Genomic DNA, 15,452 nt, shown 5'->3' on the forward strand with positions numbered 1-15,452 from the left:
TCAACATGACAATTGTATAGAACAGAATAGAGCAAACTGCCAGCAGACATGAGTACTGCATCCACTATATGCACACAGCAGGGATCAGTCCTACATATTCATGCAGAGTTACATATACAACTTTTATTTCACATGCCAATGAAATATGACAGTATAGAGCTCAGCAGTGAACAGTCTATTCATAATCTTCCAGAAAAGGTACATATAAAACCTTTATTCCACATGCCCATAATATGTATTAGTATGGAGCTCAAAATTAATAAAACTTTTATTTCGCAGGTATATTATATTAAAAAGTACAGGTCTAGCTGCCAGTCCGTGGGAATCACGAACTGGCTAAACGACATGGCCAACGTGAATCTCGCGAGTCCATACAAGTCCAAATGGAAGGCAAGTGCGAAATAATGAAAAACGTTTAGGCCAAAAATGCAGGACAAGCTAATAAAGTTTAACTAAAGTGGCCATTCATAGCCAGAAACAGGTTGAAGCAAAACTGTATGTCTAGCATTAAAAATCTAACCAAAGTGACCATAGTAATATTAATAAAAACAGTTGGAGCAAACTGAAAGTCAAGTAATAAAGTTTAATTAAAGTGACCATTGCAATATCCAGAAAACCAGTTTGGATTAAAACTGAATGTCTAGCATAAGTTGTCTAACTAAAGGGACCATAGCAATATTAATTAAAAACTGTTTGGAGCAAACTGAATGTTAAGCAATACATGTTTAACTAATGACAATTTGCAATATCAGTAAAACAGTTTGGAGCAAAATACTCTGACCTGTGCCTTGGCTGGTAAGCAGCAAAGAAAGAGGAAGTCATGTGTCTGTCAGGGCTTTATATATGGATATGATGCCTGTTACTGATTGGTTTAAAGTTTTTTCTGATTGACTTGTGCTGCTGTAAAGTAAAGTAAGTTATGCAAAATATGAAGCCTCCTGTCATGTGATAAAATGTGTTAATATCAGTTTCATATAAAAATATATGAAGGACAAAATGCATTGAGAAAGGGCTAGTTTGTATAGATGCTTGTTCTTCAATTAAAGCTGTAGCACTTGTTGCACACACTTGTGGTTGCGCTTCCCTCCTTTTTTCTAATTTTTTTGAAAAATATATTTGTAATAGTCTGCGCATGTACCTAAAGCTTAAACATGAAAACAAAACCATATCCCTAGTGGGCCATTGTATTATTTTTTTTAAATGCAATTATAATTCAGATGGTTACATTTTAAAGGGAAATTATAGTGCTAGGAATACTCCCTCCCCCCCCCCCCACCCACACCCTATAAAGGGTTAAAAATCCATTTGTCACTTACCTGGTTCTAGTGGCGATGTCCCTCGGTGTTGGGTTAGGCTCCTTATACGCCAACAGCAGCCTGCAGTGAACGAATCAAATTCCTGTTAATCTACACCCAAACGAATAAAACTAATTATGTAATTTAAATCCCAGACTGATCAATTTGTTCAAGCGTGGATTAATAGGAATTGGATTTGATTGTCACAGGTGACAAGTCTACAAGTCAACAAGTCTAGTTGTTGTTGATAATACTGATTTCAAGTGTAGCATAAATAGTGGCTCAGAGAAAGACAAAAGATATATCTATTGGAAATGTGTGGTTGGTGTCTTGTATTAAGGCTTGTGCCCAAAACCATGCATTTTAATTCCAGTAGTTAAAGATGCACTCTGTTTAACTTTTCACCTTCTGTTTGGTTTTATAGCAAATCCATTCCACTGTTTAATCGATGTGTTCCTCAGAGTCCTGACTGTTACTCCCGCTTTGCTTCTGTTCTAATAAATGTGGTTAATGAAGTAGACTTTTTTCATCGGATTCTCAGTGGAATTATGGCCGGCAGAGAAAATGTAATAGGACTAAGCATTCTTGCAGTAGGTAATAAAAGGATAATTCATTGAACATACATTTCTATAGTAACTTGGTAATATAGGTTAAAAATGTCTTTGGTTGTTCTTCAAAAGAAGGCAAAAAATAACTTGAGCAATTTATAATTGAACCCTGAAAAAGGAAAACAATTTTTATCTCCAAAACCCAATTTAATTTACTGGGGACATGAACAGCTGTAAAGGAGCAAGGTAGTCATCCAGAGGAAAAATGATCTGGAATCATCTAGAATTTTTAAACACATGTGAGCTGCATTTTATGGGACTGTTTCCTGGTGTCCAGAGAGCAAAGTGTAAATAATGAGAATGGCAAGGCAGGATCTACAAATCATTGCTGCCCTGTCAAATTCCTGACACGTATGCCATATAATATTATGCTTTGTGAAATAAGCAAACACCATTTTAATTTTAATAAACTTTGTTAACCATCAAACATAAACAAGGCCCATGGACAAATAACAACCATACATATGTGTGCCTGTACTGACTCCTACCACCTCTCACAGAGAAGTAACCCCTATACCAGGAATATGCAACATTCTCCAGATGTTTTGGACTACATCTCCCATAATGCTCTTACAGCCACAATTATTTGCATAGCATCAGGGGAGATGTAGTCCACAACATGTGGGGTGTCAAAGGTTGCCTACCCATGCCCCTATACCCACTCCAAGCATCCTATTCCAACCATAATGACAAGACTTTCTAAAACGAAACTAGTGAATCTCTAAGTCTAAGTGCATAGAAGAGGCACTATTCAAGTTCCAAGATTTTTGGTACATGTGCTGTGAGTAAAGGTCCCTGCTCCAAGGATCCAAAGATATTTAGGAGACCTAAAGCTCCAGCACTCTGTAATTTCAGGTGCAATGTTTGTTTTATTCAGCCATTCCAAATGACAGGCAACGTTTTGTCACAATGAGTGCCTTTATCAAGCCATTGTTTATTTTTATAACTGCTATACATAATTTTACATGTATCTCCATTTGTAGTTTTATATATACAGTGGGACCTCGGTTTACGAATTTAATGCGTTCTCTGGGACGTTTCGTATTGCGAAAAATTCGTAAACCGAAACACGCTTTCCCATAGGAATGCATTGAAAACCAATTAATGCGTTCCGGAGGTGAGAAAAAAGTCAAATAAAGTATTTTATCTGTTCAAAACTCTTTATAAAGTGCACTTTAAAGGCATAAATACTGTACAGGGACATGGTTAATCAAGAAATAACATTTCAAACATCCAACTTTATGTTTTAAAACATCACACATCAACTTTTAAAACATGGCAGACTGTTGGTAACATGGTACAGTACACTTTAACTGTACATAAATCACACGTCAACAGGGAAAACATGGAAAATAGCAAAACAATTTCAACACTGTTTGGAAGATGAGGAGGACGAGGGCAATTGGGCAGCACTAACACAAGCAGGTTCTTCATGTCTAGGCTGTTTTTGTAGGAACCTTTCCATTGTCTGCTGCCTCTGGCGCCTTTTAAGCATCCCTCGGAAAGGGGACATGATGTCTGTGTCAAAACTGCTCACAAATCTGTGGGCTAGAGCCTTATCTGGGTGGTGCTGCTGTACAAAAGTCTGTAGGTTTACCCACATTTGGCATGCCTCCTTGAGTTCCGTGGAAGAGAGCTGTTCCTCACTCATTTCCTCCTCCTCCTCAAATGCGATCTGCTCCTCCATCGACTCCTTCTGCAATTCCACCAGCTCCTCGGTGGTTAGGTCACGGTTGTGTTCCTCCACCAGCTCGTAGACATCCTCCTCAGTCACCTCCAGGCCCATGGTCCTCCCCAAGGAAACAATTTCCTCCAACACTGTTGACTCTGGTGCAGGTGCAGAAGCACTGGAGGCAGGTTTTACAACACAGTCTGGCCAAAGGTTGCGCCAAGCAGAATTTAGGTTTGTCTGGCTGACCCCGGCCCAGGCAATGGTGATAATCTGCAGACAGCTCACAATGTCAAAATGCTCTCTCCAAAATTCATGGAGGGTGAGGCTTGAGCGATCTGTCATCTCAAAGCATCGCCGGAAAAGCTCCCTTGTGTAGAGTTTTTTAAAATTGGAGATGACCTGCTGGTCCATTGGCTGGAGTAGTGGGGTGGTGTTAGGCGGAAGGAACATGACCTTGATGAAATTAAAGTCCTCCAGCAAGTCTTCCTCGAGGCCTGGAGGATGGGCAGGAGCATTGTCCATGAGCAGCATGGCCTTGAGTGGCAGGTTATTGTCCAGAAGGTACTTCTTCACAGCAGGACCAAAAACCGCATTGACCCACTTCACAAACAAGAGGCGTGTGACCCAAGCCTTTGCGTTAGACTGCCACAAAACGCTCAACTGCTCCTTGTTCACCTTGTGTTTCTTGAAGGCCCGTGGGTTCTTTGAATGGTAGACAAGCAGAGGCTTGATCTTAAGGTCCCCACTGGCGTTGGCGCAGAACAGGAGGGTAAGACGGTCCTTCATCGGCTTGTGGCCAGGCAATGAGGTCTCCTCTTCTGTGATGAAGGTACGCTTTGGCATCCTCTTCCAGAAGAGTCCAGTCTCGTCGCAGTTGAAGACCTGCTGAGGAAGGTAGCCCTCTGAAACTATGACCTCCAGGAACTCCGTAGCAAATTCTTCAGCTGCAGCAACATCGGAACTTGCAGCCTCTCCATGCCTGACCACACTGTGGATGCCAGATCTGTTCTTGAACCTTTCGAACCACCCCCTGCTGGCCTTGAAGCCTTCTGCATCTGCTGACGTTCCTGGCTGTTGTTTGAGGAGGTCAGCGTGCAAGGCCTTGGCTTTTTCGCAGATGATCGCCTTGGTCACGGAGTCCCCTGCACGCTGCTTCTGTTCAATCCAGAGCAGGAGCAACTTCTCGACCTCGTCCAGAACAGGTGGGCGTTGCTTGGAGACCCTGGTGACTCCCTTGGCTGCATCTCTCCCAGTAATCTTCTCTTTCATTTTTAGGATTGTACCGATTGTGGATGCACTCCTTCCATACTCTTTGGCAAGGTCGGTCAATCGCATTCCTCCTTCATGCTTCCTGATGATTTCCTTCTTGTCCTCAAGCAGAATCATCACCTTCTTCCTCTTCCCAGCTTCCGCTGCTTTCTTGGGTGCCATGACACCACCGTCCCTAAGTATGCAAAAAAAAATTAAAGATGCTTTACACCCATATGAGCTGGCATGGAAAACAACCCCACAATGCAAAACACACAGTAAAAGGCATGCACAGCACATGAGCTGGCATGGAAACCACAGTAAAAGCCATGCACAGCACATGAGCTGTAACAGACATGCACAGCACATGAGCTGTAACAGGCATGCACAGCACATGAGCTGTAACAGGCATGCACAGCACATGAGCTGTAACAGGCATGCACAGCACATGAGCTGTAACAGGCATGCACAGCACATGAGCTGTAACAGGCATGCACAGCACATGAGCTGTAACAGGCATGCACAGCACATGAGCTGGCACAGGCATGCACAGCACATGAGCTGGCATGGAAACCACAGTAAAAGCCATGCACAGCACATGAGCTGTAACAGGCATGCACAGCACATGAGCTGTAACAGGCATGCACAGCACATGAGCTGTAACAGGCATGCACAGCACATGAGCTGTAACAGGCATGCACAGCACATGAGCTGTAACAGGCATGCACAGCACATGAGCTGTAACAGGCATGCACAGCACATGAGCTGTAACAGGCATGCACAGCACATGAGCTGTAACAGGCATGCACAGCACATGAGCTGGCACAGGCATGCACAGCACATGAGCTGGCACAGGCATGCACAGCACATGAGCTGGCACAGGCATGCACAGCAGATGAGCTGTAACAGGCATGCACAGCACATGAGCTGTAACAGGCATGCACAGCACATGAGCTGTAACAGGCATGCACAGCACATGAGCTGTAACAGGCATGCACAGCACATGAGCTGTAACAGGCATGCACAGCACATGAGCTGGCACAGGCATGCACAGCACATGAGCTGGCACAGGCATGCACAGCACATGAGCTGGCATGGAAACCACAGTAAAAGCCATGCACAGCACATGAGCTGTAACAGGCATGCACAGCACATGAGCTGTAACAGGCATGCACAGCACATGAGCTGGCATGGAAACCACAGTAAAAGCCATGCACAGCACATGAGCTGTAACAGGCATGCACAGCACATGAGCTGTAACAGGCATGCACAGCACATGAGCTGGCATGGAAACCACAGTAACAGGCATGCACAGCACATGAGCTGTAACAGGCATGCACAGCACATGAGCTGGCACAGGCATGCACAGCACATGAGCTGGCACAGGCATGCACAGCAGATGAGCTGTAACAGGCATGCACAGCACATGAGCTGTAACAGGCATGCACAGCACATGAGCTGTAACAGGCATGCACAGCACATGAGCTGTAACAGGCATGCACAGCACATGAGCTGTAACAGGCATGCACAGCACATGAGCTGGCACAGGCATGCACAGCACATGAGCTGGCACAGGCATGCACAGCACATGAGCTGGCATGGAAACCACAGTAAAAGCCATGCACAGCACATGAGCTGTAACAGGCATGCACAGCACATGAGCTGTAACAGGCATGCACAGCACATGAGCTGTAACAGGCATGCACAGCACATGAGCTGTAACAGGCATGCACAGCACATGAGCTGTAACAGGCATGCACAGCACATGAGCTGGCACAGGCATGCACAGCACATGAGCTGGCATGGAAACCACAGTAAAAGCCATGCACAGCACATGAGCTGTAACAGGCATGCACAGCACATGAGCTGGCATGAAAAGCAACCCCACAATGCAAAACACACAGTAACAGGCATGCACAGCACATGAGCTGTAACAGGCATGCACAGCACATGAGCTGTAACAGGCATGCACAGCACATGAGCTGTAACAGGCATGCACAGCACATGAGCTGTAACAGGCATGCACAGCACATGAGCTGTAACAGGCATGCACAGCACATGAGCTGTAACAGGCATGCACAGCACATGAGCTGTAACAGGCATGCACAGCACATGAGCTGGCACAGGCATGCACAGCACATGAGCTGGCATGGAAACCACAGTAAAAGCCATGCACAGCACATGAGCTGTAACAGGCATGCACAGCACATGAGCTGGCATGAAAAGCAACCCCACAGTGCAAAACACACAGTAACAGGCATGCACAGCACATGAGCTGGCATGGAAATCACCCCCAGAATGCAGAACACACAGTAAAAGGCATGCAAACAACCAAGCTCAGCTCCCTACCTTTCCACTTCTTGAGATGCACCAAAAAGGCTCCAAACCCTGCTGCAAAAGGCTCCGAAAGGCTCCACAACTTGCTGCAAATGGCTCCAAAAGGCTCCACAACTTGCTGCAAATGGCTCCAAAAGGCTCCACAACTTGCTGCAAATGGCTCCAAAAGACTCAACAACTTGCTGCAAATGGCTCCAAAAGGCTCAACAACTTGCTGCAAATGGCTCCAAAAGGCTCAACAATTTGCTGCAAATGGCTCCAAAACCTCTCCAACACCTCCACACTACACACTCACGTGCTACCCACACTTCAGTATGCAGGGGGCGGAGCTATAAACCGGGACACTTGTTTCGTATTGCGAAAAAAATTCGTAAACCGAGGCATTTTTTTTTTACGAATTTTCATTCGTAAACCGAATTTTTCGTTTACCGAGGCGTTCGTTAACCGAGGTTCCACTGTACATATAAATTGTTGTTAACTTATTATGAATTCTAAATCCATTATTTTCATTCTGCAGCTTTATCGATATTGATGGTTTTAGCATTTCGATATATCAGCGCTCTACTCGTTCACATGTTTGTTACCCTGGTTGTTTTTGGACTTCTATGTAAGTATGTTGTTAATTAAACTATCTCTAATAATCTCCATACTGTGATTAAAACATTTTAAGAATATTGTATAAGCAGTGGCAGTGAATGGATTACTTACCCGATACCAGCTCCATTGTCCCTTGGCGCTGGGTTGTGCTCCTCTGTCAGCCGATGGGTGGGACCTAATGCTAAAGCACATGAAGCTTCGCACGCACATTGTGTACCTTTCCCTACTACAGTGGCAGTATAAGTACTTGCATTAGGGAAATGTAAAAAAAAGTATAAATAAAAGAAAATTAGTGACATATATGATTACACTTACTATGTGTTTTTCTGGGCTGTCCTTCCCTCTATGTAGCCTGCAGCATATCAGTGTCTGTCCCTTCAGGTCTGCTGTGGCTGAGATCTGTACATACCATAGAGCAGAGGGCCAATCAGTTTATATATAAAATGAGTTGTGGCTAAGGGTCCTAAGATTATGATGACAAAAGCTGCAACAATTTAGTGTATTTTAAAGCTAAATGACTAGGAATTTACAAGCAAGAAATTGCTATTGCTATGCCTGGCTCTGGGTGTCACATAGGTTTTTCTCTTTCATATACACTATGTGTAGTAAAGTGAATACAATACAGTATACATTTGATTAATATGTTGATGTATGACAGGACCTAAGAAAAATTAACACTAAATGTAATGCGTAAAATATAATGTAAATAATTCAGAAAGTAGTAATTTTGTTAATCACTTTACACACTCAATAACAAGGATTTACAAGATTTGTTTAAACCCCATGTTTGACCTACACTTTATTATTTTATTTTTTTAGTTGTGTCTGGAATCCTTTGGTGGCTATATTATGATCATAAGAATGATCCAAGTTACCTACTTGAAACTGGAAAGGAGAATGCAAGGTTATTACTTGTATTTTCAATAGTTTCTACAATCATAACCGTAAGTAATTCTCTTTTTTGTGTTTTTGGAATCTAAATCTATTACTGCTATATCATAAAACAATATATTGCTCAACCTAAAGAAACCATTATATGCTCATGTATGGGTGTAAGCGCTAGATAATGTAAGGTAAGATTAAAATGTGCACCAATTTAGTTTCACTACTACCTGCTACTGGACATACAGGGCTTAATAGCACTAAGGTTATAGTATTTTATAATGGAACAAATTCCAGAGATCGTTTTGGGATCTAACAATATTCCAGAGATAGTGTTTTAAAAATTAACATAATTGTAATAAAGACAGACTTGAGCCATAATGGGGCTTAAACCCTTAAGGACACATGACGTGTGTGACACGTCATGATTCCCTTTTATTCCAGAAGTTTGGTCCTTAAGGGGTTAAAGTGATAGGTCATTTTATTTTTTACTTTTTTCAGTTTCTCTCCTTATGCCCCTTTTTAAAATGATTATACCATTCCGGTCCCACACACACATACCACTTCCTTTGTTTATTTTTATTTTTTTGTGCATGAAGAATTATAAACATGTATCAAGTGCCACAACAGCACACATAGATTAGTCTCCAGAAATATCAATGTGGCATTTACAAACTGCACATTTTTGTTATTATGGTGGAACAAGCTGGCTACTTTTTTGCATATAATTAAATTAATACATGATAAACATATGTCAGTGAAACAATGCTAAAGTAACAGGCGCAGTTTTAATAACACTAACTAACAGCATGGGTGGGCTTGGCCTAGGTTTTGGTTGTGGCGCTGTTTGTTAATCTGTGAGGGCATGCGCTAGTACTGCCCTAGATGGGTAGGAGTTGCACTATGGTGTAGAGTAGGCTACACTGAGAGTTGCGTTGCTCTGTGGTTCGGCGCTTAGTGCGAGGGTGTTGAGCCTTTGCAGTAAAACCTGCGCCCGAAGTATAATAGAATAAACCTAGCTGTTAAGACTGTCAGGTAAGCTGGCAGCTGGTGCTCTAGGTCTGCTTGTGTTTGGTTTGGGATTGGTTCTTTAGTGCCTTATTCTAGCGCTGCTTCAGTAGACCCTGTTACCCCAGGTGGGGGGGGACCTAAGGGAGCCGTAAAATGTTTGGCTTAGGGGTGCCGTAAGTGGTTAGTAACAGTGTGGGTACCCCATAACAAGGAGCCTCTGCAAATATTGACATTTCAAACATGGTTTTGAAAACCAAATCTCCATTAGATTCTTCTAACAGGAGTTAGTTTAGGGATTACTGTTTTAGTCTGTTTTAGTGTAAAAAAAAAAAATTGTGTTTAGTATTTTGTTAGTTTAGTCTGTTAGTGTGAAACATGCAGCGCATGTACAGCTTGGAGGAGGCATATGCCTTCTTGGCGTCAGACTCTGACGCCACTGACACTGCGTCTGATTTTGACCCAGGTCAGTTTAGCGGCACGTCTAGTGACATGTCATCTGTGTGTGAGCCAGCTGCTAAAAGAAGCTATGATTCCCCTGCTACGCCGAATGTGGAGGAGGACTGGGTACCTCCACAGTCAGCTGAGCCCAACATCCCCCCTTTTAGTGCCAACACAGGCATTAATGTCAATGTGGATGACTTCTCCCCTATGCAATATATGGAGCTATTTTTAGGGGATACCATCTGGGAGGAGATTGCTCCCCAGACTAATTTATATACTACCCAATTTATTGATACCAATCCAGATAGCTATGCAGTCAGGGAGGAGCATGCTTGGCATCCCACAGATGTCGCTGAACTTAAAAAATTCTGGTCTCTTACAATTCTCATGGGGATTATAAAGAAGCCATCAATTCGCTCTTACTGGAGCACCAACCCAATCTGTTCTAGTCCAGTGTACTCTCAAACCATGTCTAGAACAAGATATGAGCTGCTGCTGAGATACTTACATTTCAATGCCAATACCCTCTGTCACCCTAGAGATCACTCTTAATATGATAGGTTTCATAAAATACGCCCACTGGTAGACCATCTTCAGCACAAATTTACTGAAGTTTATACTCCTCAATTTTTTTTTATCTATTGATGAATCGTTATTGAAAAATAAAGGGAGATTAGGATTCAAACAATACATCCTCTCAAAGCGCTTTAGGTATGGCGTAAAATTCTACGAACTGTGCGAGAGCGAAAGTGGCTATACATTTGCCTTTCGTATATATGAGGGGAAAGATGGTCAACTGGACCCTCCTGGCTGTACTGACTCTCTGGGGACAAGTGGTGTGGGGATATTTATGGGATAATAGAAAACAGAATTACCCACTAATTTAATTCTCAGATCCCAAAGAACGTATCGTATAAGTGAAATGTATATCATATCAATTAGTCACAAATTGTTATAAAAATAGATAATTTTTATTTCTTAACAATTTAAATAATAATAATGAGTAACATGCATGAAAATAATCAATGGAAATTCAGTATAACATGAATATGCAATACAATATGGTGATATAAAAACATTTCCTAACGGTGTAGAATCTACTACATAGCTGTCAAGACTGATTTACGACTTTCTTCACAGAAAAGGAATGTGAAAGTTTCACACACAGAGCTGCAGCGTCAGTCCAACAATAAAAACTTTCAGCTGGCAGTTAGAAATAACCCTTTCAGTCCTGGCTAGACCTCTTCTAGACAATTAAGATCTACTCTTATGTAATTTTAAATAAAATCACATTTAAACCAGTCATAGTCATTAGTCATTTCCTTGAATTCATCCAATTAAGAGAAAATCTTACTATGTTATATAAGCTGATATTTTAATTTGCCTAACAGATATTTTATCTTATTTTAGAGCAAATCAATACAGCTGGATAAATGTCACGATATGCTAACATGATATGTCACATAAATACAAAATTAGGGTTTTATCTGCAGAATAAAAGTGTAATAATGTATTTCTTATTAATAAGATTTCTAAATATGGAAATCTGAACGTGCTTTTATCCAGTCATATATCATGCTATTAATTTTAATTAATTTTAATTAATTAATGGAAGCCAGTATACTTACCAGTTAAGTAGATATTTTCTCATCAGATATTCTCAGGTAGCTAAGTGTCAAGGAATGTTTCTCTCTTGCTCTGCATGGAGTGTCTTGCCCCCGACCGCTTTCTCCCTCCTGATTTTCTTGATTACTCTGATTGCCCGATTCTGCCTCCTCTCTTCCCTTGTCTTAACTTTTTAAAGGGAAAATTCCTTAGGTGATAACCATGTCAGGATCGGGACAAGGATCCAACACGCAAAGTACAAACAGGTACAGGGTACGTATACCGGACCTTAGAATGGCCGGACTAACGTACGGAGAGTATAGAGAATGGTCAGAGACAAGCCGAGGTCGAGGGAACGAGAGGACAGGTAAGCGAGGAACAAGCCGGGTCAAGGATAACAGAGGTAAACAGAGTAAGACAAACGAGCCGGGTCGGAACCAAAAGGATAACTGAAAAACACCAGAGCACTGTGTGACTAGACAGGCTAGAACCACGACAGGGCAATGAGCAACAGGGCGAAGTATGTTTAAATACCCTGGCTAGAGGGGATAGACACGCCTCCGATGAGTCCTGATTAGTCTCCAATGGATTGAGTGACAGGTCGTTCCGGATTGGCGTCATGACGTCGGTCTCCGGGCGCCATGCTACATAAGGAAGTGACTCCCTCGCGGCCGGCGTTTATGTGACCGGGTCGACCGCGAGGAACAGGAGAAACCTGGCGTCCGGACGGATAAACGTTTAAGTCTCTACCTCTCTCGGAGGCAGAGACTTCAGGTACCCTGACAAACCAATAGCATCACTGTGGGTGTGGTTCCTTTCTAGGTAACCATTTTAGTATTTGGACTGTAGATGGCAGTCTTGTCCCACTAAACATACCTATCCAGGAAAGAGTTAACTTTTCCTGGTGGCTATTTTGACGTCATTTACGTTATCTATATGGTGGCTATAATTTTAAGTATCCTTTCACTTCAAAGGGTCTTTCTCAGACTATGTGACTGCATTTTCTGTAGTAATTCCTAATATGACAGTTTGTAATACTACAAATGACCCCTAAATACAATGGGAATCTGTTAGGTATAGAAAGTAAAATAATTATTTAATCTTCTCTGTGTCAGGATCGGGTCAGGGATCCAACACGCAAAGTACAAACAGGTACAGGGTACGTATACCGGACCTTAGAATGGCCGGACTAACGTACAGAGAGTATAGAGAATGGTCAGAGACAAGCCGAGGTCGAGGGAACGAGAGGACAGGTAAGCGAGTAACAAGCCGGGTCAAGGATAACAGAGGTAAACAGAGTAAGTCAAACAAGCCGGGTCGTAACCAAAAGGATAACTGAAAAACACCAGAGCACTGTGTGACTAGACAGGCTAGAACCACGACAGGGCAATGAGCAACAGGGCGAAGTATGTTTAAATACCCTGGCTAGAGAGGATAGACACGCCTCCGACGAGTCCTGATTGGTCTCCAACGGATTGAGTGACAGGTCGTTCCGGATTGGCGTCATGACGTCGGTCTCCGGGCACCATGCTACATAAGGAAGTAACTCCCTCGCGGCCGGCGTCTATGTGAACGGGTCGACCGCGAGGAACAGGAGAAACATGGCGTCCGGACGGATAAACGTCTAAGTCTCTACCTCTCTCGGAGGTAGAGACCTCAGGTACCCTGACAGTACCCCCCCTCTCAGATACGCCCACCGGAAGGAACCGGGACGAGATGGGAAGCGGGAGTGATACGCCCTGCGGAGACGAGGAGCATGAACATCCTCTTGAGGTACCCAACTCCTCTCTTCAGGACCATAACCCTTCCAATCGACCAGATATTGAACCTTCCCCCGTGAGATTCGAGAATCAATAATAGAGTTAACCTCATACTCCTCCTGACCCTTCACCTGAACAGAGCGAGGAGGGGCTGTTGTGGAGGAAAATCTGTTGCATATAAGTGGTTTCAGCAATGAAACATGAAACGAGTTAGGGATGCGTAAGGTAGCAGGAAGAGCTAGACGGTACGCAACTGGATTGATCCGAGTCAGTACCCTGTAAGGACCAATATAACGGGTAGCGAACTTCATGGAGGGCACTTTTAAACGGATGTTCCTTGTGCTCAGCCATACCCTATCACCTGGAACAAAGACCGGAGCCGCCCTTCTACGTTTATCAGCGTGTTTCTTAACCAGCATAGAGTTGTGCATAAGGATTTGTCGAGTTTGGTCCCACAACTTCCTCAAATTGGCCACATGAACATCAACCGACGGCACCCCCTGGGAAGGAGAAGCCGAAGGAAGAATAGACGGATGAAAGCCATAATTCATGAAGAAGGGGCTTGAATGAGTAGAATCGCAGACGAGATTGTTGTGTGCAAACTCCGCCCAAGGAATCAAACCGACCCAATCGTCCTAGTGTTCGGAAACATAACATCGTAAATATTGTTCAATTTTCTGGTTGGTACGTTCAGCAGCTCCGTTAGACTGAGGATGATAGGCAGAAGAAAAGTTCAACTTGATACCTAGTTGTGAACAGAAGGCCCTCCAAAATCGGGAAATAAATTGAGAGCCTCTGTCAGATACAATTTGGGAGGGTATCCCATGTAGACGAAAAATCTCCCTAGCGAATATCTCTGCCAATTCGGGAGAAGACGGTAGTTTAGGCATAGGAATGAAGTGAGCCATCTTAGTGAATCTGTCAACCACGGTGAGAATAACAGTCTGTTTTTTAGAGATAGGTAGATCGACAATAAAGTCCATGGCCAAACAGGACCATGGTTTCTCTGGAACCTCTAAGGGATGCAGGAATCCACAAGGGAGTGTATGGGGTTGTTTGGTTTTAGTACAAACCTCACAAGCAGCGATGAAATCTTTAGTATCTTTACGTAAAGCAGGCCACCAGAAGTCTTTGGAGATCAAAGCAAATGTTTTGCGAATACCAGGATGTCCCGCCATCTTGCTGTTATGGAGACACTGCAACAGTTCCAGTTGAAGAGCAGGAGGAACGAAATGTCGACCCGCAGGAGTCTGTTTAGGTGCTAGATGTTGCAGCTTAATGATCTTGGCCAGTAACGGGGAGTGAATCCTGAGATTCGTATTAGCAACAATATTGCATTTCGGAACTATAGAAGAAAGAACCGGTTCCGGTATAGTAGAAGGTTCATATTGGCGAGATAAAGCATCGGCTTTAGAGTTCTTAGAACCAGGTCTGTAAGTCAGCACATAATTAAAGTGAGTCAGGAATAAGGACCAACGCGCTTGCCTAGAAGACAGACGCTTGGCCTCCCCAATATAGGACAAGTTTTTGTGGTCCGTCAAAATAGTAATAGGGTGTAAGGTCCCCTCCAATAAATGTCTCCACTCCTTTAAGGCTTTAATGACCGCTAACAGTTCCCTGTCTCCGATGTCATATCTGCTCTCAGGCCCAGAAAGTTTCCTGGAAAAAAAAACCACACGGGTGTAGTGGTTTATCCACCCCTAACCTTTGTGACAGAACCGCACCTACTCCTGTCTCAGAGGCATCGACCTCGAGTAGAAACGGCAAAGTCTTATCAGGATGGACTAAAATTGGAGCAGAGGCAAAAAGTTCTTTGAGATTCTTGAAAGCAACGAGAGCTTCAGTAGACCATGTCTTAGTATCCGCCCCCTGTTTGGTCATATTGGTAATGGGCGCAATAATAGACGAGTAACCCTTAATGAAGCGCCTATAATAATTGGAGAACCCAATAAACCTCTGAATAGCCTTGAGTCCCTTAGGCAATGGCCAATCTAGA

The 15,452-nt window shown here is 43.2% G+C and overlaps 1 protein-coding gene across 2 annotated transcripts in view; it reads left to right on the top strand.

Annotated features, from left to right (window-relative positions):
* The window catches only part of SLC44A3 (solute carrier family 44 member 3), a 181,015-nt gene that overhangs the window by 65,459 nt on the left and 100,104 nt on the right, over window positions 1-15,452 (top strand). For both annotated transcript variants that reach the window (XM_063428333.1, XM_063428334.1), the window contains exons 6-8: window positions 1,720-1,889; window positions 7,678-7,767; window positions 8,577-8,701. In XM_063428333.1, coding sequence (XP_063284403.1) covers window positions 1,720-1,889; window positions 7,678-7,767; window positions 8,577-8,701 — 385 coding nt within the window. The remainder of the gene's footprint in view (window positions 1-1,719; window positions 1,890-7,677; window positions 7,768-8,576; window positions 8,702-15,452) is intronic.

Source organism: Pelobates fuscus, chromosome 7 (assembly GCF_036172605.1).
Source record: "Pelobates fuscus isolate aPelFus1 chromosome 7, aPelFus1.pri, whole genome shotgun sequence".
In the NCBI taxonomy this organism is placed as follows: domain Eukaryota; kingdom Metazoa; phylum Chordata; class Amphibia; order Anura; family Pelobatidae; genus Pelobates; species Pelobates fuscus.